This window comes from Passer domesticus, chromosome 5 (assembly GCF_036417665.1).
Source record: "Passer domesticus isolate bPasDom1 chromosome 5, bPasDom1.hap1, whole genome shotgun sequence".
In the NCBI taxonomy this organism is placed as follows: domain Eukaryota; kingdom Metazoa; phylum Chordata; class Aves; order Passeriformes; family Passeridae; genus Passer; species Passer domesticus.
Window position 1 is genome coordinate 41,748,606 of NC_087478.1, and position 24,313 is coordinate 41,772,918.

The following is a 24,313-nucleotide window of genomic DNA, read 5'->3' on the forward strand; positions in this document are numbered from 1 at the left end:
CAAATTTGTCATGATCTTGCTTAGGTCTCTTGTCAGGATTTGCTTATTTTGTTTCATTGAGGAAGACTGGGAATCAGGAAAGTCCTGCTATCTTTGCAGCCTTTGGTTGTTAGAAGGGAATGTGTTTTATGAGAAATAACTTATGCTTTAGCAGCAAGCTTGATAGGGGACATATCGTGGGTATTACAGAGGAGGACCAGACTCAGATATTTTCTTCTGGACTTGTTGAAGTTTGTTCTAATTTGAAAGAAAAGCCTTAGTATGTGAGATGTTAAATCTGTGGATGGAGAAATGGAGAGTTTTGCATATGTTTACATGATGCTTTACGTAATTGTTGTTATTTTTTGTGTGAATCTCTTTCTGTAACCATGTACATACAAACTCTGTGGAGTTTTTCAGGCTAAGACAATGCCTTTGTTCTCACTTGAAATGCCAGTGCTTAGTTTTCTGCATGAAGTCTCTGTGTGCACAACAGTCGATATCCAACCAAGAACCAAAAGGAAAAAGAGAACCGTAACTGATGATTTTATGGAGTGTTTTCCCTCCTGTGACAGAAAGATATCATATAATGTTTGTTTTATTTAAAAATAACTCTCTGAAAATGTGAAATCCAGAAGAAAACAGGCAGAAAGCAGAGAAATCATTGGTAACTCTATGAATAAGATAGCTCAGAAGAGTGCAAACATGCTTTTTCTGTGTAGTGGTTATAGTGAGTCATAATTGTTTCCAATTATTTTCTACTGAATAAATGACAGCTATAAAAAGACTATATTTGTTTGGTCCTAAAAAATTACCTATGAGAGTTAGGCATGAAAAAATTCCTTGAGGTAAAAGAATTTCACAGAATTTATTCTTAATTTAGCTATCACCATGCCAAAGGTGTTCAATTTTCAAGACTTATTTAAAGTTCTGACACACTTGTGTTATTCTATCAAAACAAAAGAAGAAAGACAAACACTTTGGAGTTTGCCTGTATTACATTATTCTTTAATATAAATGACATATAAGTTTTACAAATTAGAGAGATTGACTTTGGAGTATTAAGAGTCTGCAGAAGATTCTTTTCAGGTGATGGTTTTATTGAGTATATGTTTAGCTTTGAAGATTGACAGTAGATATGTGCAGCCTACCTTTGATGTGCTTGCTACCCACTGGTATGGGCTGAAGAATCCCAATTTACAGAGGGCTCCAAATAACTCTAAATAGATACAACTACAAATGGTGTCCCAGCAATGTCCACAATAGCAGTTATTTCACTTCATCTATTTCTATACTTATGGTTTTGCTTCTATAGTCTAAATTCCACAAATTTGTCGGACAGAGGAACCTGCATATCTCTACTTCTAAATTAAGTCCTTTTTTTAAAAACCAAAACTAGTAATGGATGCTGATAAATGTACAATGAAGAACAAGTGCAAAGTGAACTGCTATGGTTTTTTGTTTAGATAAATACATGGATTGATAACAATTACTAAACCCTTATACCATACTCTGCAAGGCAGTACAGTCATAAAAACTGCCCTTGTGACTAAGGTGAGAAGAATTTGCTCTAGAGAAATTTAGTCATTGAGCTCCAGACATAGGTTACAAGTTTTTTACTGCAGACTACTCAATATTTTATTCATTAGGATGATGTTAGGCTAGTTCTGAATAGCATTGCTCTAGAAGAATGGCAAACTTTAAAAAACTATGTGTACAATACAAATTTATTTTATTTTTTTCAAAAATAATGACATTAGCAACAACTCTATTTGCCTCTGCTAAATAGATACATTCAGAATTATTTTATAGTGGATATTTTTAAACCTCCAGGGCTTGAAATAAATTTAAAGGAGGTAACTCTTACCTTCTCAAGTCTCAAGATGATTTGAGAGTCTTTTTCCCCTCTGCTATTTTTCTCTGTGTGTGGCTATAAAAATAACCTCAATCATTGTCTTTTTTTTTTTTTTAATAAATCATAATGACAAATATTTACTCCGAATTTCATATACAGTGGAATCTGAAAACCTGTAGCATTCAGCAAACTGAAAAATGCCACAGAAAGCATGCTGGAAAAGAAGGCTGAAATAAGTCAGTTTAAAGCACAGTGGGCAATTCTTATTGATGGTATGCTCATTCTTGTACATCTGTAATGTCTCATTTATTCTACCTCAAAGGATCATCTCCACTTTAGAGTGAAGTTTCTGGCGTTTAATGGCATTTGACGTTAATTGTTAGCAACGGTTTTTTGGACAGGCCTATAAGGACAGACACTTTGGAACACAAGCAAACCCCATCTTTAGACATCTATTTGTAATTTCCAATCTGTACTGCGGAGCGTTCATGGATACACCGGAAAGCAGAGGGCTGGATCTCCCAGTACTGCACGGGGTTGCTGAAGAGGCTCACGCCGGAGTAGCTGGCCTTTTTGGTGTTGTAGCCAAGAGGGCAGAAGTCGTTGATACCAATGGAAGCAATTTTGTTGTTATGAAGATAGACCACCTGAAAAGCATACAAGTACTGAAGTGAGAAATTGAGCTATCATGGCAAATAACAGGAATTATTTAATATTAAATGTTTCACATGCATTTTAGCAACATTATGCAAATATGTATTCTTGCCAAACAAATCCTTGACTCTGTTTACCTTTTGAAACACCTTGCATGCATCCAATTGACATAATTTCTACAGAAAGTGCACAAACTGTGCAAGGCAATCTAATAATGTTACTGTCAGCTGGTGGTACTGTAACCAAAAGAGGTGCCAAAGATGTGAACTTTTGAATACAGCACTGTGGCTCTGGAGCATGTGCTGTGTACAGAGAATGTATTTGATGCTAATTGGTTTCTCTCCAGCTCTAATATTTTCATTCTCGTAAGTGTAGCTATACAGGACTCAGAGCCAAAGTAACCACTAATGACAATTTAAAGTATCTGATGAATAAAATTTTGCTCCAGATTCACCACTTCTGGAGAGTTTTTCCAAGGAACATGCAGGGGCTAATTTACATTTAGGAGTCTTCATTCTTTGGGAGCTTTCTTTGCTGTAAAATCTTAGTCTGGGTGAAGAGAATTTTAAATCGCTCCCAAGAGGCAATATTTCTAGGTATCTGGCCAAAAGGACCTCAAAAATACTGGCAATGTGAAATGCCTGTTTTGTCTATTTGCCCTCCTGATGGCACTATTTTGTGAGACAACAAAGGAAAGGTTATTGGGAAAGGTTGCAAAATGTCACTTAGTAGAAAAAAAAAAATCAAGAGATTAAATTATTTTAGAAATTAGTTTTTGAGTAAAGAGGAAACCAGGGTACACAAATAATCCCATATTTTTGTGGCCCTTCAGTCATACAGAGACAACAAATGTACATCTCCAGATCTCCACACCTTCATAACCATTTCCACAAAAAAATCAGAATAAGAGTCTTCCTGTTGTATTCAATTTCCTTGATAATTCAAGCATTTATGAAACTTGCATCAAGTTAGGAATACAATCCTGTTCAGGACTGCATAAAGACACAAATACCATTAGGAATCTTTCAACTATTGCTCTCTGAGACCGTATGATGAACTTTACCTGTATGTATTTGTGATCACCCAGCCCACTGGGTACTCTGACAAGTTCATTGTTGTTCAAGTGGAGCTCCCTCAGATGAGGTACATTGTTAAGAGAGCCATTCTCAACTGAAGAAATACTGTTGAAACTGAGACCCAGTCTGAAAAAGTTAAAAAAAAAAGAGGAAAGAAAAAAACACATGTTAAACTTGCCCACATAGCTATCTTTCTTGGGTTGATTGCTTCTCTACACTACTGTTGCAGAACAGACCTGAAAAATTTTCAGAATTATATGTGAGCTACATAGAGCTAGGTTAAAAATGCTCTGAAATTTCTTAACAGCTTAATCAATAAGAGAATTTAATACAGTTAATAAGAAACCTCACGTTAAAATAATTTGCTATGGAGGAGGAGTTTTAAGAAAGTCTTCTTCACAGTTATCTAATAACCTGTATTTCTCTGTGGCTTGTAGCAGTTTCAGAAGTCAGGACCTGAAACTAGAATAAAATTACAGAACTGAAAATTCTTAATTGATCTTTATGGCTGAGAGGTTTCCTAATATTAATTAGCATTACATATAATGCAAATAGTCTTATCCTTCTAATTTAAATATGGCAATGATTTCAAACCATTAAATGACAAAGGAGACTTTAATGAGAGCTCCCACTTATATCAACATGAATTTACTTCAGTTAGAAATCACTTCACAGTATCCCATCTCCTAGGTAGAATTTGATAATGAAGAATTTTCATTACAAGTTATTAGAATGAACTTTCTTTTGAATAGGGTATACCAAGATTTAGTAAGCTTGAGGAATTGGATCCTACATAGCAATTCAGTCTGAAGTTCTACAGAATGCTTACAATGGACTTCAGTGATGGGTACCCATAGTGAATGTCTTTGAAAAGATTGGATAAAAACCCTCCACGTTTTGGCAGAGGGCAATAAATTCTTGTTTGACACATATCTAATTATGTGCTCTCTACATATGCAGGTCTACAAGCAGATGTGTCAAACCTGGGAGACCTGTGCCAAGAAAACCAGTTCTAACTCTCATATTAATCTATTGAAGAAAAATAGTCCCTTTACACAGTCTTTTAGGGAAAGAATGAAATTATAGGAGTCTGTAGCAAAGTGGACCTAAATCCCAGAAGGAATGAAATTATATGAAATTACATCTACTCTAAATGTCTTACAGAAACTCTTAGTCACTTGGGGTTGTGCTTACAGTCAATACTATTGTGTAAAACAGAGGGTGATTTGGAAAGGATATGGTCTTCATCACCCTTCCCATAGGAAAAGAAAGGAAGAATTTCAAAAATCATTATTGCTTCATACATTGATATATTACTTCCTTTTTTATTAGTGAGTAAGTAGCATTTTCCCAGCATGTCAGTAAATCTCATCCAAGTGTTCTAAATGATTGAAGAGCATAATCGAAAACATATCTCAAAAATTAAGAAATTCTCAAATACCTTTTCACCTTTTTTCTCCAACATCCCTGCTGAATCATTTCCACTATGTTTTTGAAAGACACTTCATGATGCTCAACACCATTATTATCATTATGGGTTTAGAATCACAGAATCATTAAGGTTGGAAAAGACCTCTGTTACCTCCAAGTCCAAATTTTAATGCAGCCCCGCTAGGTTCACCCCTAAGCCAGGGTGAATGTCCCCAGGTGCCACATCCACGTGCCTTTTGAACACTTCCCGGGAAGCTGATTCTACCAATTCCTGGGCAGCCTGTTTAAATGCCTGACTACCCTTTCAGTAAAGAAATTTTTTCCTGATATCTAATGTAAAAGTCGCTTTGTTTGGTTCAACTTCCACTGTATGGAGCTAGACCATCTCAGTAAGTTTTATTAGAATATAGATGTTGGTAATATCAGATGTACAATGTGAATGTCCTCTTGGAACTCATTCCTGCATGTAATCAGCAAAGTCTTTGTTGGGTTTATTTGCAGAAGATTATTGCTTTTCCACTGAGTCACTCAATGAAGGCTTTTGAAAGACTTAGGATTAATTTTACAAGGAAAACAAAGAAACAAAAAGGACAAATATTGTACATATACTAAAATGCAAGAAAATTCAAAGGGAATGAACAATAGATCTACATCAAGCTCTTGCATGAAACATTTTACAGTTTAAAATTCCGTAGCACAGCCAGAAAAATTACCTGTTTCTCGAAGATTATATGTGCTTTAGGGCAGCTATTAGCCTGTCAAGCTTGAGTAGGCATGAAGGTTGTCTGACCTTGTCCTAATATCTCTGAAAACTTAGACATATAAAAAAAGGCTGGGGTTCTTTGTGGTGGGCTAGAGCTCTTCCATAGCTCCCTCCTTTCCCCATCTGTCTGTTTTCTGTGATGTGCTCCTTGTTCAGCACTCTGTACTCTTCCTTACTTCCCACCTTTGCAAAAGAGCATCTCTGACTATGCCTAGGTTACCTGACAGGGCAGAGAGTGCTTTATAACATGGAGCCTGCTCTGAGCAGCTCCACATTTCCATGTGGATCAACAGAGTATCTTCTTGTTCCATACAGAACAGCCACAATAGAAGCAGCCCAAGCTTAGATATTTTTAGTACTCCACAGGCACTTGCTTTTTAAAACTTTATGTCTTAAGGCAGACTTCCAACAATGTTGTCCATGTGATGCTGCCTGTGGTGTTTTCCAAGGGTGAATGAGAAAAACAGAAAAACTGTGTCACCTGTAGGACAGCTCCCATGCCCCACAACCCCACCTCCAGTAATGTAAATTACTCTCTACCTGAGTAGTTACCATCTTGTTTTGGCTTTGGAAGTTTTTTTCATAATTTCTCCAAAGAATGTATAATCTATTCCAAGCCTCTGTAACAAATAATAACTGCTTCATGGTCCTTTAATCCATGTTTACAATATTTTTTTTTTTCATTAAAATCTAGAACAGGATTTTTTTTGAGTCTGTGATAAAATATTAACATAAAACATAAGATGAAATATCTTAATTTATAACATCTGGAAAGGTCTTCTAAGCTTTATATCTTGGAATTTTCAGATTCAAAACAAGTATTAGGTTACTATATATTACTATTACTATATACTAATTACTATTACTATATTACTAATATTACTTCATTCCATTGAACTGCTGTCCAAGCAACTACAAATAGTCATAAACATAACTCCTGTTTCTCAGCAATCTTTCTCTGATTTCTGTTTTCTACTCTCCTTATGACAAGCAGAATGATGAAGATGAAAATCCATTAATCCAGTAAACTGGTAAAAAGTCTGATTGTCAATCCTTTTAAAAACTATTTCCACAGTAATTTTTTAATATTAAATTATAAAAATTACTTGTAGTAAAGGACAATTTTTCCCTGCTACATGTTATTGATGTGAATGAATTCACAAATCATTCTGTATAAAGGCTATTTGGGAATTGTCCTTTTTATTTTCCTACACTTACAGAAATTTATTCAACAACATAGTCACAGATTGGCAGAGTAAAGTCACTCTAACAGTAACAATTTTTCAATTAAATTTTATGATTTCTTTCTCTTAATCATGTTCCTGGACTCATTGCAGATTTGCCTTTCTTGAGAAACAAAGGAACCACTGTTGAGGGAAGTTTTGGTTCCCATGTACTTTTTTCCTCATTTTCCAGGCAAACTGCATGAGCATTGCTGTGTTCCAAGAAAACTGCATAAACCAAAGATGGACATGAAATGAAAGAAACATGATACAATTTAAAAAGTCTAATTGTTCTTGTTTGTTTGTTTGGGTTTTTTGCTTGTTTGTTTTTGGTTTTGGGGTTTTTTTTTCTTTTTGTTTTGTTCTGGGCTTTTCTTTATTTGAGGTATTGTTTTGTGGGGTTTTTTGTGGTGTTTTTTTTTTGTTTGTTTGTTTGTTTTTTGTAAATCAAACAGTTGTCCTGAGCCTATAGCACTCCTAATTGAAAACAGATGAAAAATTTTGTCAGGAAAATAAATGAAATGTTTGTTTTCTTCAATCAGTACACAAATCCTTAGAAGCCTTTCCTGTTAAGTTCTGATTATTTCAGTGATTCTAATACTCCTGAAAGCCAGACTTATGTTTTATAATTGTGTGGGTGGTGATTGCAATTTCTACTAATATTTTATGTGAAAAGAAGAAATTAATTCTTACTTTGCCAAGTTGGTGAGTCCAGAGAGACTTTCAGCATCAATTTTGCTGATTTTGTTGCCATCAAGGTGAAGTTCAGTAAGGGATGGAGGAAGGCCTGAAAGAGAGAACACCATCAAATTATTTTTGATTTAACTGGATTCTTATATTTTAAAAAAATGCTTGAACCATAACAAGGCTTATTCACAGTTGACAAAATATTTTTTCCAAACATGGCGATGAACTATTCACTAAATGAAATAAAGAACTTTCACAATCAGGGAAACTGAAAACAGACATCAACAATTAATTTATGATGAAATAAGACCAAGCTCCTAGTGTCATTATAAAACAGTTATCTCTTTAAAAATACCTCATTTAAATTATTCTCATTTATTAATTCTACCCTTCATGATTATGTAAATGGGACATATAAATATCTCTGATTTTAGCCAGACTATTCATATACATAAATCTGCAAACATGTGGCACCTAGATATTTAACAAGAAACAGCAGTAGAAACTCATGCTGTAAGTATGAGGCAAAATAATTTTAATGTTGTTTTTGTAAAGATGCATACTAGTTTACAAATTCTGTTTATCAGGAAAAAAATAGAGGAAACACATTTTACCTATCTGAAGTCCCTCAAAAGAACATCCAAAACAGGAAGTACGGGAAGAGAAAAACAAAAATCAGTATTATCTCTCAAAAATTTTCAGCCATTTCAAAATCATCTGTTGACTGAAGTATGAATAAATTGAATATAATTTCCTCTGAATTGGAATAATTCTTGTTTGTTTGTTTTGTTTTTAATAAATTACAATGAAATTGTTTTATTGTAGGAATTTGCAATTAAAGACTTCGGAAAATAGCAAAGGTTTCTGGTTTTTTATAGGGGCAGTATTTTTGGCTTAAAATCCACAGATTTGTGGAAGGCTGATTTTATGCTTGTACAACTTCAGTAAATTTTACATGACTTTACAGTTGTGTAATGTTAGTCAGGCTCAATAACCAGGCTTGGAGGCTGAAAACATCTTCCATTTTATATTTCAGCTGTGCAACAAGAAAAGCAAAATAACATAAAATGACATTTCACAGTGCACCTCTCATGGATCTTGCAAATGAAAACCAAAATTTTCCAAACTAATAAAAGTCATCTGGTTTAAAAACAGATACTTTAAGGACAGACTCAAAAAGCTCCCATAATATTTTTTTTTTCCAATTCAATAGAAATTACTACATTACACCTGTGCAAATCTCTGAAATACTAATTAAATTTCTTACCCTTTGGGATGCTTGTGATGTTGGTGTCTGCGATACGGATGTAGGAGAGCCTCTTCATCCCCTGGAAAGCTCCGTTCTCAATGCCTGAACTCTTGATTGGATTGGTGCCCAGCTCTGCCAACAAAACATGATTGTGAGCTGGCCTGCAGTGTAGGTCACTTATATTCTTCAGGTCAAAGATAATTTGGAGCTACAATTTACTGGGGCATTTGTTGCCTTTCTACATATAATCACTGATCAAACTACAAATAGCATCTTGAAAAAAACACTCAGTTTTGTTTGTTATAATTTCTCATGCTCATACCTAAGACAATCACTTGATTCAGCCCGTTAAAGACAGCTTTCCTCAACTTGGAGATCTCATTCTCATGAGCCCGTATCTCCTGGAGAGACTTCGGCATGTTTTCTGGGAGTTCCTTCAGGTTGTTCTTGGACAGGTAAAGTCTTTCCAGTTTCTTCAGAGGAGCAAAAGCTAATGGGCTTATTTTGCTGATTTTGTTGTTGACAAGGATCAATGCCTGTGGAGTAATAATCAAGGAGATCTCAGATGATCACAAGGGAAATTATTTTTGTGGTGAAATATTTAAAATTGTTATTATTATTATTATTATTATTATTATTATTATTATTATTATTTATTATTATTATTATCTAGTGCCTTTTGGGGTCTTCTGATGGCAAATTTGGTGAGCTGAAGAAAATGAAATTCAGTACTGAAAAAAGGTTATAAACTCCTGAAACAGTGAAAGTCCTATAGAACAAATGCGAGTGTTACTTCATTGCTGAGACTTTATGTTCAAGAATAAGTACAATCGACCCATTTGAAATCTGTGAAGAACAAGACAGTCACAAAGAATATAATTTTTGTTTGGGTATTTTTTTCCTGATTTTATTTACCCTAAGGATACTGTTATACCTTACCCATCATCACATGACCCTTCTAACCTGTTTCTCCTGAACAGGAAATTCTATTACTCCATAGAGTGAAGGCACAACCCAGCTAAATAAAAATTTGCATAACTCCACCTCGTTCCTCTTAGTCTTATAAAACAGCACTTACTAGATTTCTGATGAATAACAATTTATTTTTTTTCAGAGATATAAGCTATCTTTTTGGTAAGAAAAACTTTGTATGTAAGGGGACCAATCTGAAGCATCAGGCTGCAAGTCCTGCTGTTGGCAATCATGGACCACACTTTGCCTTCCCTGTCGGTGCCTAATCCAGTTCTCACAACTGTGATATCTAGGCTCAGGGTAACTCTAAGATTACCTCTTTATACAGCCAAGGGACAAAGGCCTCCATGAAAGCACTTTTATCTATAACAGGTGTTCTCTGCATGCCTCTGAAATTTTACACTACTTCTAAATCTCATAGATTAATTAACCGTAACACAAAAAGAGAGAAGGTCTCATTACTGTCAGGACTTACAGTAATGGAGAGTATTTCAGATATAATAGATACTTGAATGACTTATCATTCCACCTGTTTGCTATCTACTTATCAGATTTACAGTGCTGCATGTTTTTGCACGTATTATGTAGTATGGGCCATGTAAATATTGTTATAATATCTACTTATTAATAGGCTGTCATTTTTCACCACCTCCATTGTGCTAGTTTCAGAAGACAAAAATTATTGTAAATACTATAGTGAACATCAGAGCATTTTTATACACTTTCAATATTTTCAGAATTACACTTTAGCCCGTTTCTTGGAGGAAAATGGAGTGTCTGACTCATTCCATAATAAGTTAAGTATTAAAACAGTAACAAGGCTATCAGCCTCTGTGACAGCACCTCTCCATCATGGAAACTGGAAAGAGAAGTGGGCAGATGAAAATGGCGATGTGTTTTTTCCCCTGATGGACTTCTCTTGCAGATCACTCTGGGCAAAGCCAGCAGTGTGTACTGGGCATGGTTTCACTGAGTGCACATAAAGCTGAACATATCTGGTTTTAATTTTGCATGCTAGCTAGAAATAACTCATGTGCAAGAGGAGGTAGAAGAGGTCACCCACAGTTCAGCAGAGTATTTCCCTAACAATAAGCCCATCCCAAAATAAATATGTTGGTCAGTGGAGGCTCTGCCACTAACTCTTTTATTTGGGCCTGAATGATAAAAACTGATGTGAGAACACATGAATACACAATGGGAGTGGTTTTCTGATTCATGATTGCCAGAATTGTGACACAGATATAGATTCTGCCCATAGTGAAATTCAGCTACCTGTAGAGTATTACGACAAGGCAAACAATCAAGTTATTTAAAAGTGGTACAGTTGGAATTATGCAGATTAGTCTTTTACATTGTTTTTATTTCAATAATCAAATGTGCAACTGCCAATTACATTGTTCTTTATTTGTATTAATTTCATTGTATATTTTTTTAATAGATCTCTAAGTCAACACTCAGTGAATTTGGGCTCATGTTATGAGTATTTGAAATTTTTATCCTGTATCTTGTTTTGTACTGATTAATCATTTGTTTCAGCTAAAAGTCTGCCTTTTTTGGATTTCTTTTAACTATGTTACCTTTTAAATAAAAAATAAAAGGGCAACAGTAATCACAGCTGATGACTTGGTGTGAAATATTTCTGCATGCATTCAGCTAGTCTTTAAATTTTCTCTGAGTAGTTGATTGTTATATGAGTTACATCTCTTCAGAGTGTAACTGATACCCCTGACCAAACCCAGAAGTTATCTAGGTATCTAGGTTTAATTTGTTATGCTTTTCCAATGCTTTCTCCTGAATATGTTAATGTTATTTTGGGGAAACACACAGATTTTTTTTTTAAATTCAAACACTCAAGGAGTTTTTCACTTAGAAATGATGGTATTCTGTCAAAGGTATGTATAAAAACACTAATTTCACGGTGGAAACATGTTCCATGGTATAAGATGGGAAAGTACCACAACTCAGAATTTACAACTTTTTCTCTGCCAGAATATTATTTCCCACTTAGACCCCTCTCTGCAAGTCCCTGCTCTCAATATTTAAACCTGCATTATTTTTCCATTGTTGTGCAGCTGTAAAGAAGGAAAAATAAACACATACACTGCAGTTTGTAAGAGACGTTTTGCTGGCTCCCAGAGCAACAACAAATGATGAGGATAACACACCAGTATCGCACCTGGCAAGCCATAGCCCTGGATTCCTTTCCCACTTCACAATGCCTCTATTATATCCCATACTTAAAGAACTAAGTTATGAGCCTTGCAGCAATGCTGTTTGCTTTCCTCAGAATGTGTCCCGCATGGTTTGCATGTAACAAAAGCTAAACCAAACCAAAATAAAATAAAATTAAAAACTCAGGGGATTTAAAGGTCAATGAAAACAGGAACTAGGGGACAAAAACCTAGGGAAAACATCTGCAGGCAGTGTTACAGAGGAATGGATCTTAGGCAAAAACAGGTCACAGGACCAGCTATCCAGAATAAAGCCCAGATGGCATGATGAGACATTATATTCAGTGTGTTAAAGGACATTACATTTTTGTACAGGGCAAGTAGCACTTGGAGAGAAAAATAAAAGTTATCCTGAATATGTTCAAGAGTGCTGGAGCCCTAGGTTCAGATATCACTTGCAGTGCTGCTGGTGTGAAATAATTTGGCAGAAATGACATCCTAGAACAAATGTCACAGGAACTGATGCTCTTATTTGAAAATCTACCTTCTTCTACACTTTTCACTTTTAATGGAGAACAAAGGATATTTCATTTAGAATAAATATATTCCCTAAACCCTAACTTCCCCACCCAAAAATTTGAAACACATAATGAATTCACAATAAAAAAGACTGAGCAAACAAATGCACAGTTTTCAACATGACCTGGTATGGATACAAAAAAGGGAAGGGAAGGGAAGGGAAGGGAAGGGAAGGGAAGGGAAGGGAAGGGAAGGGAAGGGAAGGGAAGGGAAGGGAAGGGAAGGGAAGGGAAGGGAAGGGAAGGGAAGGGAAGGGAAGGGAAGGGAAGGGAAGGGAAGGGAAGGGAAGGGAAGGGAAGGGAAGGGAAGGGAAGGGAAGGGAAGGGAAGGGAAGGGAAGGGAAGGGAAGGGAAGGGAAGGGAAGGGAAGGGAAGGGAAGGGAAGGGAAGGGAAGGGAAGGGAAGGGAAGGGAAGGGAAGGGAAGGGAAGGGAAGGGAAGGGAAGGGAAGGGAAAGAGAGAAAGAGAGAAAGAGAGAAAGAGAGAGAGAGAGAGAGAAAGAGAGAAAGAAAGAGAGAAAGAAAGAAAGAAAGAAAGAAAGAAAGAAAGAAAGAAAGAAAGAAAGAAAGAAAGAAAGAAAGAAAGAAAGAAAGAAAGAAAGAAAGAAAGAAAGAAAGAAAGAAAGAAAGAAAGAAAGAAAGAAAGAAAGAAAGAAAGAAAGAAAGAAAGAGGCAAAAATACATCAAGTATTAATACATCAGTTTGTTAGGCTTAGATGTTTCATAGCAATAGATAAGAGAAAATTCAACTTCCATCTTCATTTTCCTGAGATAAAACATTTTTTCCTTTGTCATACTAAATCATGTAGACTGCACAGTAAACATTGACTCAGTTTTAATATTGCACCACCTTATAATGACCAGCAGTTTAAGTGGCGTTCAGAGAGGAAAAAAAATTAAGCTTTGCTCCAAAGATTACTTTCTCTTTTAGTGAAACACCTCTCATATTTCTGTAATAAAAAATAAGAACCACTGTATGACAGGAATAGATGCTGGCTACATTGAAGTCAGTGGGAGTCTGGCCATTCAGCTCCTTCTGACCTGGTTTCTACATCAAATATTTATTCCCAACACAAAAAGGAGGATTCACAATTCAGGAAAATTTTGGAACCCTTGTTGGCAGGCTTTTGTCAAACTGCAAGGGCAGTGTGTGGCAGGCAGGTTGGAATTAGCAAAGGGTTGTTCTTCTTGTGGTTACTAAAACTTCCAGTTATTGCCCTGTCTAGGGGTGGGGAGCAGAGAATTAAATTTTCTGGTGTAATTTCATTATTTGAGAATCTCAGGAGACTGTTCTGAGTGGTTTCAATCCCCATTCATCTTAATTTAGTATATTTAGAAGTGAGAGCCTTGCCAAAATCAGAATTAAAATGGAAAATTACCAGCAAACTTTCATCAGCCATATTGCATAGTGATACACCTGTTTTGCCAGCTGGGGATGGAACTCTTATCTAACTTAAATTCTTTACTGATGCATGCATCCTTCAGGGTTTAAACTGAAAAGTCAATCCCTGACCCAATGGAATTTCTTTAATTTCCTGGGTTATATATTTCATTATTACCTGTTTTTTATTACATTCTGCTAGGAACAGTTATATCTCAAGAACTTTAACCTCAGGAGCCAGGAATCCCAATATAAAATAATAATAATAACATTCATCCCTTTTGTTTACCTTACATTTTCAGTTAAGTCATACTTATAACCTGAACATAGAGGGAAGGCTTTCTTCCAAATTATTAAGGATGTATGTACATTTATGGAAAAACTAAAAATCCAAACAACCCAAGAACAAAATAAACCAAAACAAACAAACAAAACCCCTCAAAACCAGAACTTTACATTCTTCTCTAATCATCTAAACCCAGGATGAAGAGGACATAGCTAAAGGAAGCAAGGAAACAGGGATGAGATGGAAGCAACAGAGATGAATGAATTGTGAAGGAAGGAGATGTCAAGGCACTGAAGGAGCAGCCTCTCAGTAAAAACAACAGAAGTGTGTGGAAAGAGTTTGATCACGTGCACAGGACCTTGCTGAATAATCTCACACAGCAAAGGAGCCTGCTGCAGACCTAGCTTGCCTGGCCATTGAGCTCCCACTGGTACCTCTCACACATGACTTGCACATATGATGAGGAAACAGGTGGTTCTGCATTTTGCTTTTTCTTTCAACCCTGACCTTGTCTACTATGACAAGAAATTTTAGTCATTCATTAAATTTATTACAGCAGTTCTGTTGGGTTTTTTTTAGTGATATATTCTATAAAAATTTCCTTTTTTTCATTAGCCTATAATGCTGACTCTCTCCAGAATTTCAAGGACCTCAAAATATTTTGTCCTGTTTTTTTTTCACATATGAAAAAATCTTTACCCATTGTACAAGAAAAATGTTTTCCGTGCATGTGGTCTGTTTTATACTTTTTTCTGTGGAAAATCTCACTGTTTCATAAGCATAATGCGAAGGTGAGTTTGAGGAAATGAAAATTCTCTAAGGGAGTGCTGTATTTCAGGAAGATTAACTTTTTGTTCCCCCTATTGAATATTTTTTTAGAAACCTAAAGCAGCACCTCAGTCCTGCCACTGATGATACTAGGAACTGGGTTCAGAGGTAGAACGTGGACAGAGATATCTGTCTTAGTATTTTCACAGGAGGATGGCGACTACTGATTCCTCTATATGAGATTTACAGAGACTAATGTTAACTTCTTTTTATGCCTGAGAAGAGGGAACTGAAGATGTAATGAGTCATCAGAAGACTGGATTATTTAATTAATATTTTTTTGATCTCAGGGGTTTTTCTGTATCTCTGAAAGATCTTAGACTTTTCTTCAGGTTTGGTTTATTTTGTTTGGGTGTTTTGAGGTTTTTATTTTGTTTTGTTTTGTAAGAAAAGGATGGCATGAAATTTTCTATTGCCATACATTATTTTTCCACTTGCTGTTACTACAAAAAGAATTTCAGTTTCTCTGCCTGCACATTTAATGTGGATATGGTCATACTTTAAGTTCCAAGTTTAAATCTTTTATCTCTTAGATCTTTTCCTTCAGTTTAAACAAAGTTGGGTTTAGCATTTTTGTATGTACAGCCATGGCTTTGAGCAGTTCTGCTAGCTTCAATTAGGTAATGCTCCATTTGATTTCAGGCCAATAGTTCACTCATCTTCCTTCACTGTACTAGCACTCTGCCAATTGAAAAATTCTTGTTGGAGAAGTATGCAGTTACCATTCTGTTGTTTGTGCTGCTCTTATAGTGATCTAACACAGAGCAGTTTCTTTCACCTCTTTTTCCAGGTGCAGGCATTCTGCTGGTTTGCTTTGGCTTTGCCACACAGCCTGCAACTCCATGTGCTGTTTGTGTAGGCTCCTCCTTGACTCTGCATGAGAGCTTACTCATGCAGTATTTTGGATTCTTTATTGTGTCCATGGGGTCAAAGTACTGAACTCCATCCAGAAGTGTCAGTCTGCCTGGAAAATTCTGACTGTTTCATAGAAATAGAGACTTTTTTTTTTCCTGGCTTTTCCAATAGCTTTCCTGTCTGACTTTTTTGCCACAGGTCTAAGTCATAAGCAAGTTTTTTTTTACATAATATCAGACAGTTTTCTGAAAATGTGAAACTCAGTCCACAGTCTGTAAAAAAATCTTCAATTTTTCCTCTATTCTCTCAATCCCTGTGCTAAAAAAACAAAACCAAAACCACACAAACAAACAATCTTTCAACAATCTATTTTCAAACAGAGTGAAGGCTCACTGAGTTTTAACAGTACAACATTAATAGTTTAGCCACTTTTCCCTGGATAATTTGAAGCTATGAAAATATCAAGTGCACTGTAACTGTTGACTCTGATGTTTCTTGGCAGACATCTATTATTTGCAGGTAAATATTCCTTTAGCTGTGTCCTCTTCTAATTGCTTGCCATATTTCCACAGCTAAAAATTTTACCTGTGCTTGGGAAATCCACCTAGGAAAATTTTCAATACTAAGAGTATTTTGGTAGGTTCTAATTTCTCTTTCATCTCCAGTGCTGTGTACTCCGGTGATGTGTAGTATAAGCAGTTACATTTGTACTGAAAGAGAAGCCATGGACAAGTTATAGGTGAATCCTTTATTTTCTTGCTACATATTCTGGGTTTTAGTACCAGTCAAACCTTGGGTTCAACCCAACTTGTCATGAAAAGCACTTCTAAAACTAATACACCTGTGGTTGGTGACAGCTATAAGTATTAAGGTATTTTAATGGACTACTTAAAAGTAACAAACTGTATAAGCTGTGCATTTTTTCAAGATCTATGAAAACTGGTGTTTAAGGAATTGTTCCCTTAAGTGATCATTCATGCAAGAAGTTAAGTCCATTTTCTAATTTTAGATTTTGGAACAATACTACTGTCAATTTTTTAGTAGAATACAAGAAATTTTAGTGAAGTCTAAGAAATTTTTGAACATCACACTGTCAAATGTGACATTAACCCACACCATGTTTCTCTGGAAACAAGATTAAAAAGCACATACATTTTATACATGTACCTCACACACTCTTTAAATAAATGAGATAATAGAGCTCTATCAACAACAATGCTTTTGAGTTTTACTTTCTAAAAACAATACTCCCTCTGAAAAATATTCAATAGCAAGTTAGGGAATGGGAATCATTCCCAGATATTACACAGGAATATTCCTGCTGAGAGCAAAGATGGTGCCTAGTTACATAAATATACTGCATGACTAAATTATTTTTTTGGGGAGGAGATCATAGAATCATAGAATGGTTTGGGTTGGAAGGGGACCCTGAAAGGCTCATTATTTGTTCTTGAGTAAAACCAGGAAAATTGCAATTTTGAAGGTTGCTTGTTAAAACTTATGCTAATGTATGATTTCCAGTGGTCTCTAAGCATGTCCTGAGTACTTTTGTGAGTAAGACAAACAAATAATTTCTTCCTTGAGGAGTTACTAATTTAGTTCACTATTAAATTGTTTTTTAAAAAAAGAAGGAAAAACAAAACAAAACAAATAAAGAAAACCCCTTAGAGTTAACTTCAATGAGATAAAATAAGTTCACAACTTATTTTAAAACAGTTCACAACTGTGAGCATAGCTCACAGCAGGATGTGTAACTGAGACCTGGACCAAATGCCAAGTGGGTAGAAGTCACTGGGAGAAGTGATTTTCATCTGCAATACCATGCTCTGACTCATTTAATACAGTGTCATGAAGAAGGATTGCCAAAAGATTAATTTCACTGATAAGAATTTTGTCTCTTTTAGCACCTCATAGATAATCTTCACTGAAAACACAGGACTTCTTTCCAAGGTGGAAGAAAACCAATACAAATGGGCAGGAACATTTTACAGTGTCAATTCTGTCCTGTAGCCAAAGAAGGGAATTGAAAAAAAAAATATGGGGAACAAATTATCTCATTCTTAAACCTAGACCTCTGAAATGTGATGTGGAAGAACATGTTTTGTTGTCTTTAGAGGTTATCTCTGGAACTAGATCAACTATAGACACCTATGCTAAAATTAGATTACATGAACCTCATCATGATTTACTCATGCAGATCCTTTCACTATGGACAGTCTGGCATTCATATTTTTTTTTAATTTTCTTCTTGATGTTGCCTTTAAACAAATATTTAAGATGGACTTTGGAAGAAATTGAAAGAGGTAAAATTGTATAGGTTTTTTTCCAAGTATGACTGGTTGAATGTAGATTCTTGTTTGAAACAAGATTCTTTGAGTGATGATATTGGCACCACTTATGGAGAAAACATTGGGAGTTGGCTTGTTGTTTGTAAAAGAAAGAATAGAATAGAATAGAATAGAATAGAATAGAATAGAATAGAATAGAATAGAATAGAATAGAATAGAATAGAATAGGAATAGCCTGTAAAGACCCAGGCAGGAAAAGCCAAAAAAGATATTGTTTATAATAATAAAGGATTGAATGCAGGAATACACAGAATAAAATGAGTTGTTGAAAGCCTAGAAAGTAATATTTTCAGGCATATGCCTGAATTAGGATATTGCTTTCAAAGACAGAAAATAGCCTTTTTTTGCTAAAAAGGAATTTAGGCAAAAGTATGAGGTGTGTATTTTAAAAAGTTGATAAAAACTATAGACAGGGAGGAGGATCTCAGACAAAGAAAAAAAAAATAGTAACAGAAAGGAAGGTAGCTGTCTGATGGAAACTTGGAAAAGAAGAGGTGAACCAGAAAAAAAAAAAAGTCACAGAAACCAGGAAGGAAAATATTTCAGCAAAGAGGAAACCAGACAGAAAGTGTTAGAAGAGACTGGCAGGTAGAGCAGGATGAGGATGGAGCTTTGCTAGGAGAAGGTTATTGCAAAAACACAGTTTCATCATAGTGCAGGGGGCAGAAGACTAATTTGGAAAGATTCTTGAATTAAAATTAGTACAGAATGTCTGCTGACAAACGTGGCACATAGAAATCTCTGTGAGCTCAGAGGTGGGAGGGGAAAGAGTACAGTAAGAAGTGAGTGAGGTGGCAGGGCTGAGATGGAAATAACCAAGTAACTGTGCCAAAGAGACTGAGAACATAAATAAATATGTGAGAGAAGCTATGGTGGAGATCAGGGGGCTGAATGGACAGGAGACAGGTACAAAGAGCTGAAAAGAGGTGAGAAAATTCTGTAGTTTGGCAAGAAAGCTTGCAGGAGAGAAATGGAGATAGAAATAAATAGGCTGGGCTGGTGGAGGAAGATCACAAATTATTTAATGACTTTTCCAAAAAAATGCATTACCAGGCCAAAGTCACATTTTCTCCCCATTTTTGTTGGTAAATACCAGTTAATCTGCACACTTACATGAAGATTCTTCAGGTTCTTGAAATCTCCTTCTTTAATTTCAGTGATTTTGTTGTTCTGTAAGTCCAACAGGGTTGTGTCTGGGGGAAGGTCTTTTGGCACCTTTTCCAAACCTAGTGACAGTGAAAAGAACAATTAACTTTGAATGAAACTTTAAATAAGGGACAGTGCCTTTCTTAGTAGCATTTTTCTTTCAGTAAACACCATTTCTAGAACTAATTTCCTGAAGCAGCTTATGAAGACTTATTTGAAAGTGTTTCTGTCTCCAGCCAGTCAAAGAGAGTTTTATTTTGCTAAGTTGAACCAACATTTATTTATTCACATTTCCATTATGCCTTTTCTGAGAAAATATCTGAGGTATGGCTTGAAGCAAAGAATTTAGTTTGGGAAAATAATTTCTAACAAGTTTTATTCCACTGAATTGTGTAAATAAAAATCCTTTTGTACAAAGATATAGTATTTATTATTTTCACTGGGTGTTAACTTTTGTAGACAGAGAACCTCTCCTGCTTTTAAAAGGTACTAGGCTTTTTGAAGGAAGGACGATAGTTAATGATAATAATTTCCAGAAAAAATACAGTTTGCTTGACAGTAAGTGAGTAAATTGCAGTAAAGTCCACCTTAAAGAAAACCCCAAACTACCAATCCACCTCCCCCCTTTTCTTTGAACTGAAACTATGTCCAAGTTTTCTGGAGAACAAATCTCTTGGTTTCACTACAACTGCCAAAAGAACATCAGACAGTTTAAATTAAAGACTCTCTTTGGGACTATTTTCTGAATAGCTGATATGTAAGTCTGATGAAGTCATGGAAATGAAATTATTTAGTGTTAAATAACACTTGCTTTACCCAGCTTTCCTTTCATACTGTGACTTGGAATAAAACAAATCTTTTACAGTCACTCTGATTTACCACAAAATTAAAATGTTCGTTCCTAACTAGCTTTTTTTATTTTCTTTAACAGAATGTGAAATGCTAAATGAATAGTTGGTAGGAAAAAATTTCTAGACACTAATAAAATCTCTATATGGGCATGTATCAGAAGTGGAACTTCTTTGGGTAAAACTGCCTTTTTATCAGTAAAGGTTTTAACTGGTATTCCTGAAGCTGTATTTGAACTCTTCTGGGAAAGATCTCTCTTTAAGTATTTCCAGTGTCTCCCCAGAATGATAGTGAACTGCACAATATTCATCTCAGAAGAAAGATATATCCCTATATATGTTATTTTTTTAAACCTGTATACTAATCCCAAGTATGGCATTGCAAACACAGTGGGATATGCTTCCCAAAGATAAGCTGCTTTGGCCATCATGGCTGTTGAGATTCCATGCCTGGAGATACTCCAAAGTTGTCTGGATACAGTCCCAAGCAACCTCTAAGCAGGGGAGTGGCCTAGATGGTCTCAAGAGCTGATGCCCAAATTCAACAATTCTGTGATTCTGTGGTACTAACTGCTTGTCAAAAATGTGTTCTCATGCACAGAATGTTGTTTTCTCTGTCAAAATCTTGCTATGTGTAGCAAAATTCCTTCTCTTTCAATCCTTTCTTAGAATATATGTGTCTATATGTAAAGAGAAAAGTATGGTAAGATAAAAAAATATTAAAATATTTGGATCAGATTTTTATTAAAACTGAATGCAATAAAAATTTGCCTGAGTTTTAGTTACACCAGAAGTGAAATGTTTTAAAAAGCAGAATCATGTGGCCTGGGATGAACTAGTAAAACTTCATAAACTGACACCAGCCAAAACTCACATCTCATCCTGTTTACCTTACTGATGTTCAGTGCACAAATATTTGACACAGATTAAGATTGTTCATATTACTAAAATAACTTTTCCTCATTTAGGCATGGACTTTGTTCTTGCTTCAACAGTTGCAAAACCCTCATTACTTCCAGAAGTGTAGTACTAGAGTTCCAAATATATAAGAATATGATACTGTATAATTTGCATGTTGGTTGTCTTTGGACAGTTTCTGTCTTCAGTGAACAGGACTGATGTCAGCAACTAAAAAATTCTTTCCCAAAAAACACTGCTTTTTCAAAACCATAATTTTGTTATAACTTCCTACAGTCTAGCAACTTCTATAGCGTTCTTCACATATGAAAAAAAAACCAAAATTACAAACAAACCCAGAAGGGTTTAATTGCTTATATTCAAAGTAGCATTGGTATGCTCTGGCTGTCAGCAGGTTTGTGTTAGTAGGCTGGTACCTCTAATAGGTGTTATGCAGACAGTAGAGTGCAAGAGCTATGCAGCCATGCTTTAGGGAATGGCCTTGGAACGCAGTTGGTGAACACTTGGCTTACCACTGAAGGGATAATTTGACAGAGACTAAACTTCACACACAACTTCCAGCTTTAATTTTCAGTTTCTAAAAGCTTAAGTGTTATTCATTAATATGGTAGAACTGATAATTTCTCAGAGCAATAAAGTTAGACTTTCAATGTTTCATGTTATAAAGATAAGACAAATTTGATAATCAGAAATCCATTTCTGAAAATAATATATAACATTGTTTTTCTGTCTTGTACGAGAATCTAGAAGGATGTACAATAAAATAATTAGCTCTGCATGCAGAGTATAATTGCCATCACTTGAAGATTTTAACTTTAATACCTATCCTACATATATTGTAATGCATTTCCTGAAACTGTTTTTTAAAATATTTTCAAAACCAGCTCTAGGCATTATATATCTTTTATTTTGTTGACTGTCGTGGATTTTGAAGAACAAAGTGTAGATGGGTACAGGGTGCACACCAGCTATTGAGGAGACCTTGCATTAGCAGTGAAAGCAATTGAATACATCCTCCAGCTGAAACCTACATCATCTAAAGCTCTCCAGTGGAGGAAGAGTTTATAAATGGGTGAACCTGGACAACGACCTGCAAAATTTAAATAATTCAGGAGACTAAAGTGTATTTGAGGTGTAAACCAGATCCACATCCACCTTGTGCTTCAGCCTGCAGTTTCAGGTGTCTGTATAAGTTGGTGAGCCTCCAGAGAGATACATGCAGGAGGAGTATTGGTGTACTGCAAACTCATCCCTGTGCTGCAGCCTGGAGACAAAAGCTTCAGAACTTTCTGGTCAACAGCAGCCAGCTCAGATGAATGGGACAGTCTGAACAGACGTGACAGTGTGACAGAGTTTAAATCAAATGGAGAAAATTGTAATCCTACTGGAAGCTCAGAAGTATCATGTCCCAGAAAGATTTTTTTGGTTCTTCTATCTGGGAGACAGAAGTTTAGAGTGTGACTGTGGGCTGTCCTTACTACTCATTTCTGAGAGACTCAGTAGATGCTCGTGTACTTCTGAAGCCATGTTGTACAGTGTGATCACACACCCACCTACAAATGACTGCTGGTGAAATTTATGTAATGCCAACCAAAAGGAAAACTGGTGTCAGAAAATATCAATTGAGTTTCCTCTCCATCATTTTAAGAACAGTATACACAGATATTCCAGCTCTTGTCTGTGATGTTTTCAGACATTAAAACTTGCTTCTTGAAAAGCCATATGAAGATCTCTCACAGCAGTTTGAGGCTTTTATGCCAATAATCAGTGCTACACAGTTTGGTATTCAACTCCCTGGAAAAATTTCAGGCTTCTAGTTCCTAAAATTAACTTATAACTGATTAAAAATTTAGATTTATCTGCCTTTCCAACATTAAATTGAAAATACATACATACATATATCTATGTATTTATATACATATTTTATAGGTATAAAACACATATATATTTATTTAAATTTTGTTCAAATAAAACTAAGTCTGTTATTAATAAAGTTGATAAATAATGTTTAAAAAAATAAATTTATTCACAAATAAGATTAAATTATATAGTTCCACCCTTTTAAAATTGTTGTTTACACTGTGATTGAGAGCTTAAAGTTTCTGGAAATAAAAGAGATTTAATTAAGCAGTTCAGGTATCTTAGTCAAAATACCCTTTTGATATGGACAAAAATATTTCTTTGGGAGAAATCATTACTTCCTTATAGAAGCTTAACAGCTATCAGTTCCTGTAGCCCAGATCAGATCTCTAATATCCCTCATGAATCTTTATAAGCAGACATTTCCTACTGTTCTGCATTATCAACCTGGAGCAAACAATTATTCCCACCAGTATACATTTACATGTGTAAAAATGTATGCACATTAAAACACATGAAGAACAGAATAAGCCAGAGAACTACAAAATGGCAAAAAATTGTGCAAGGAAGTTCGGATATTTCCTTTTCTTAGGATAAGATGAGCTTTCATTATTCATGACAGAAGTTTTCTTAACTTTTTTTTGTACACTTCCTTGTTACACAACAGATATTTGAAATAACATGCACCATCAAAATATATTCAATAAAATCCAGAATAATTAAATTGTTAACCAATTTCTTTCTCACACAAGAAAGACTCATCCACAGTTACCTTTGGTGGGGAGATATTACATGGGCCAGGAATCCCTGCTTAGTGGGAGGTTGGAGAAGGTAACTTTGCAGAAATCAAGCTTTTTTCTGTGGGATGTCATCCTTGTAGCCTTTTGTTATAATTTCTTAAGCAAATGGCAGTGTCTGTCTGTTTAGCTGTGATTGCCTCACCTCCTGGAGAGGAATGAAGGCTGGTGGGCCTGGAGATTTCATGAGATGGGAAATGAGGGAGGGAAGGGCCAAGACTGGTATAATTCACCCCTTATTTGGTCCCTGAGAGAGAATCAATCAGTAGCTATCCTTCTCCTGTGCAGCACTGCACCAGCCCAACACATGCTGCTCTTTAGCCAGCCAAACAGGTGTAGGGGATGCAGCAAGAATTTGGGAATAGTGTGAGGTTGCTATGGGTTTTGGTATACACAGCAGGCTTTATTAT

The 24,313-nt window shown here is 35.5% G+C and overlaps 1 protein-coding gene across 1 annotated transcript in view; it reads right to left on the reverse strand.

Annotated features, from left to right (window-relative positions):
- Positions 1 to 1,890: 1,890 nt before the first annotated feature.
- The window catches only part of DCN (decorin), a 37,444-nt gene continuing 15,021 nt past the window's right edge, over positions 1,891 to 24,313 (reverse strand). The window contains exons 3-8 of the mRNA XM_064419700.1: positions 19,448 to 19,560; positions 9,240 to 9,453; positions 8,936 to 9,049; positions 7,675 to 7,768; positions 3,552 to 3,690; positions 1,891 to 2,481 (exon numbers count right to left, since the gene is read on the reverse strand). Of these exons, the coding sequence (XP_064275770.1) occupies positions 2,287 to 2,481; positions 3,552 to 3,690; positions 7,675 to 7,768; positions 8,936 to 9,049; positions 9,240 to 9,453; positions 19,448 to 19,560 (869 nt within the window). The 3' untranslated portion in view covers positions 1,891 to 2,286. The remainder of the gene's footprint in view (positions 2,482 to 3,551; positions 3,691 to 7,674; positions 7,769 to 8,935; positions 9,050 to 9,239; positions 9,454 to 19,447; positions 19,561 to 24,313) is intronic.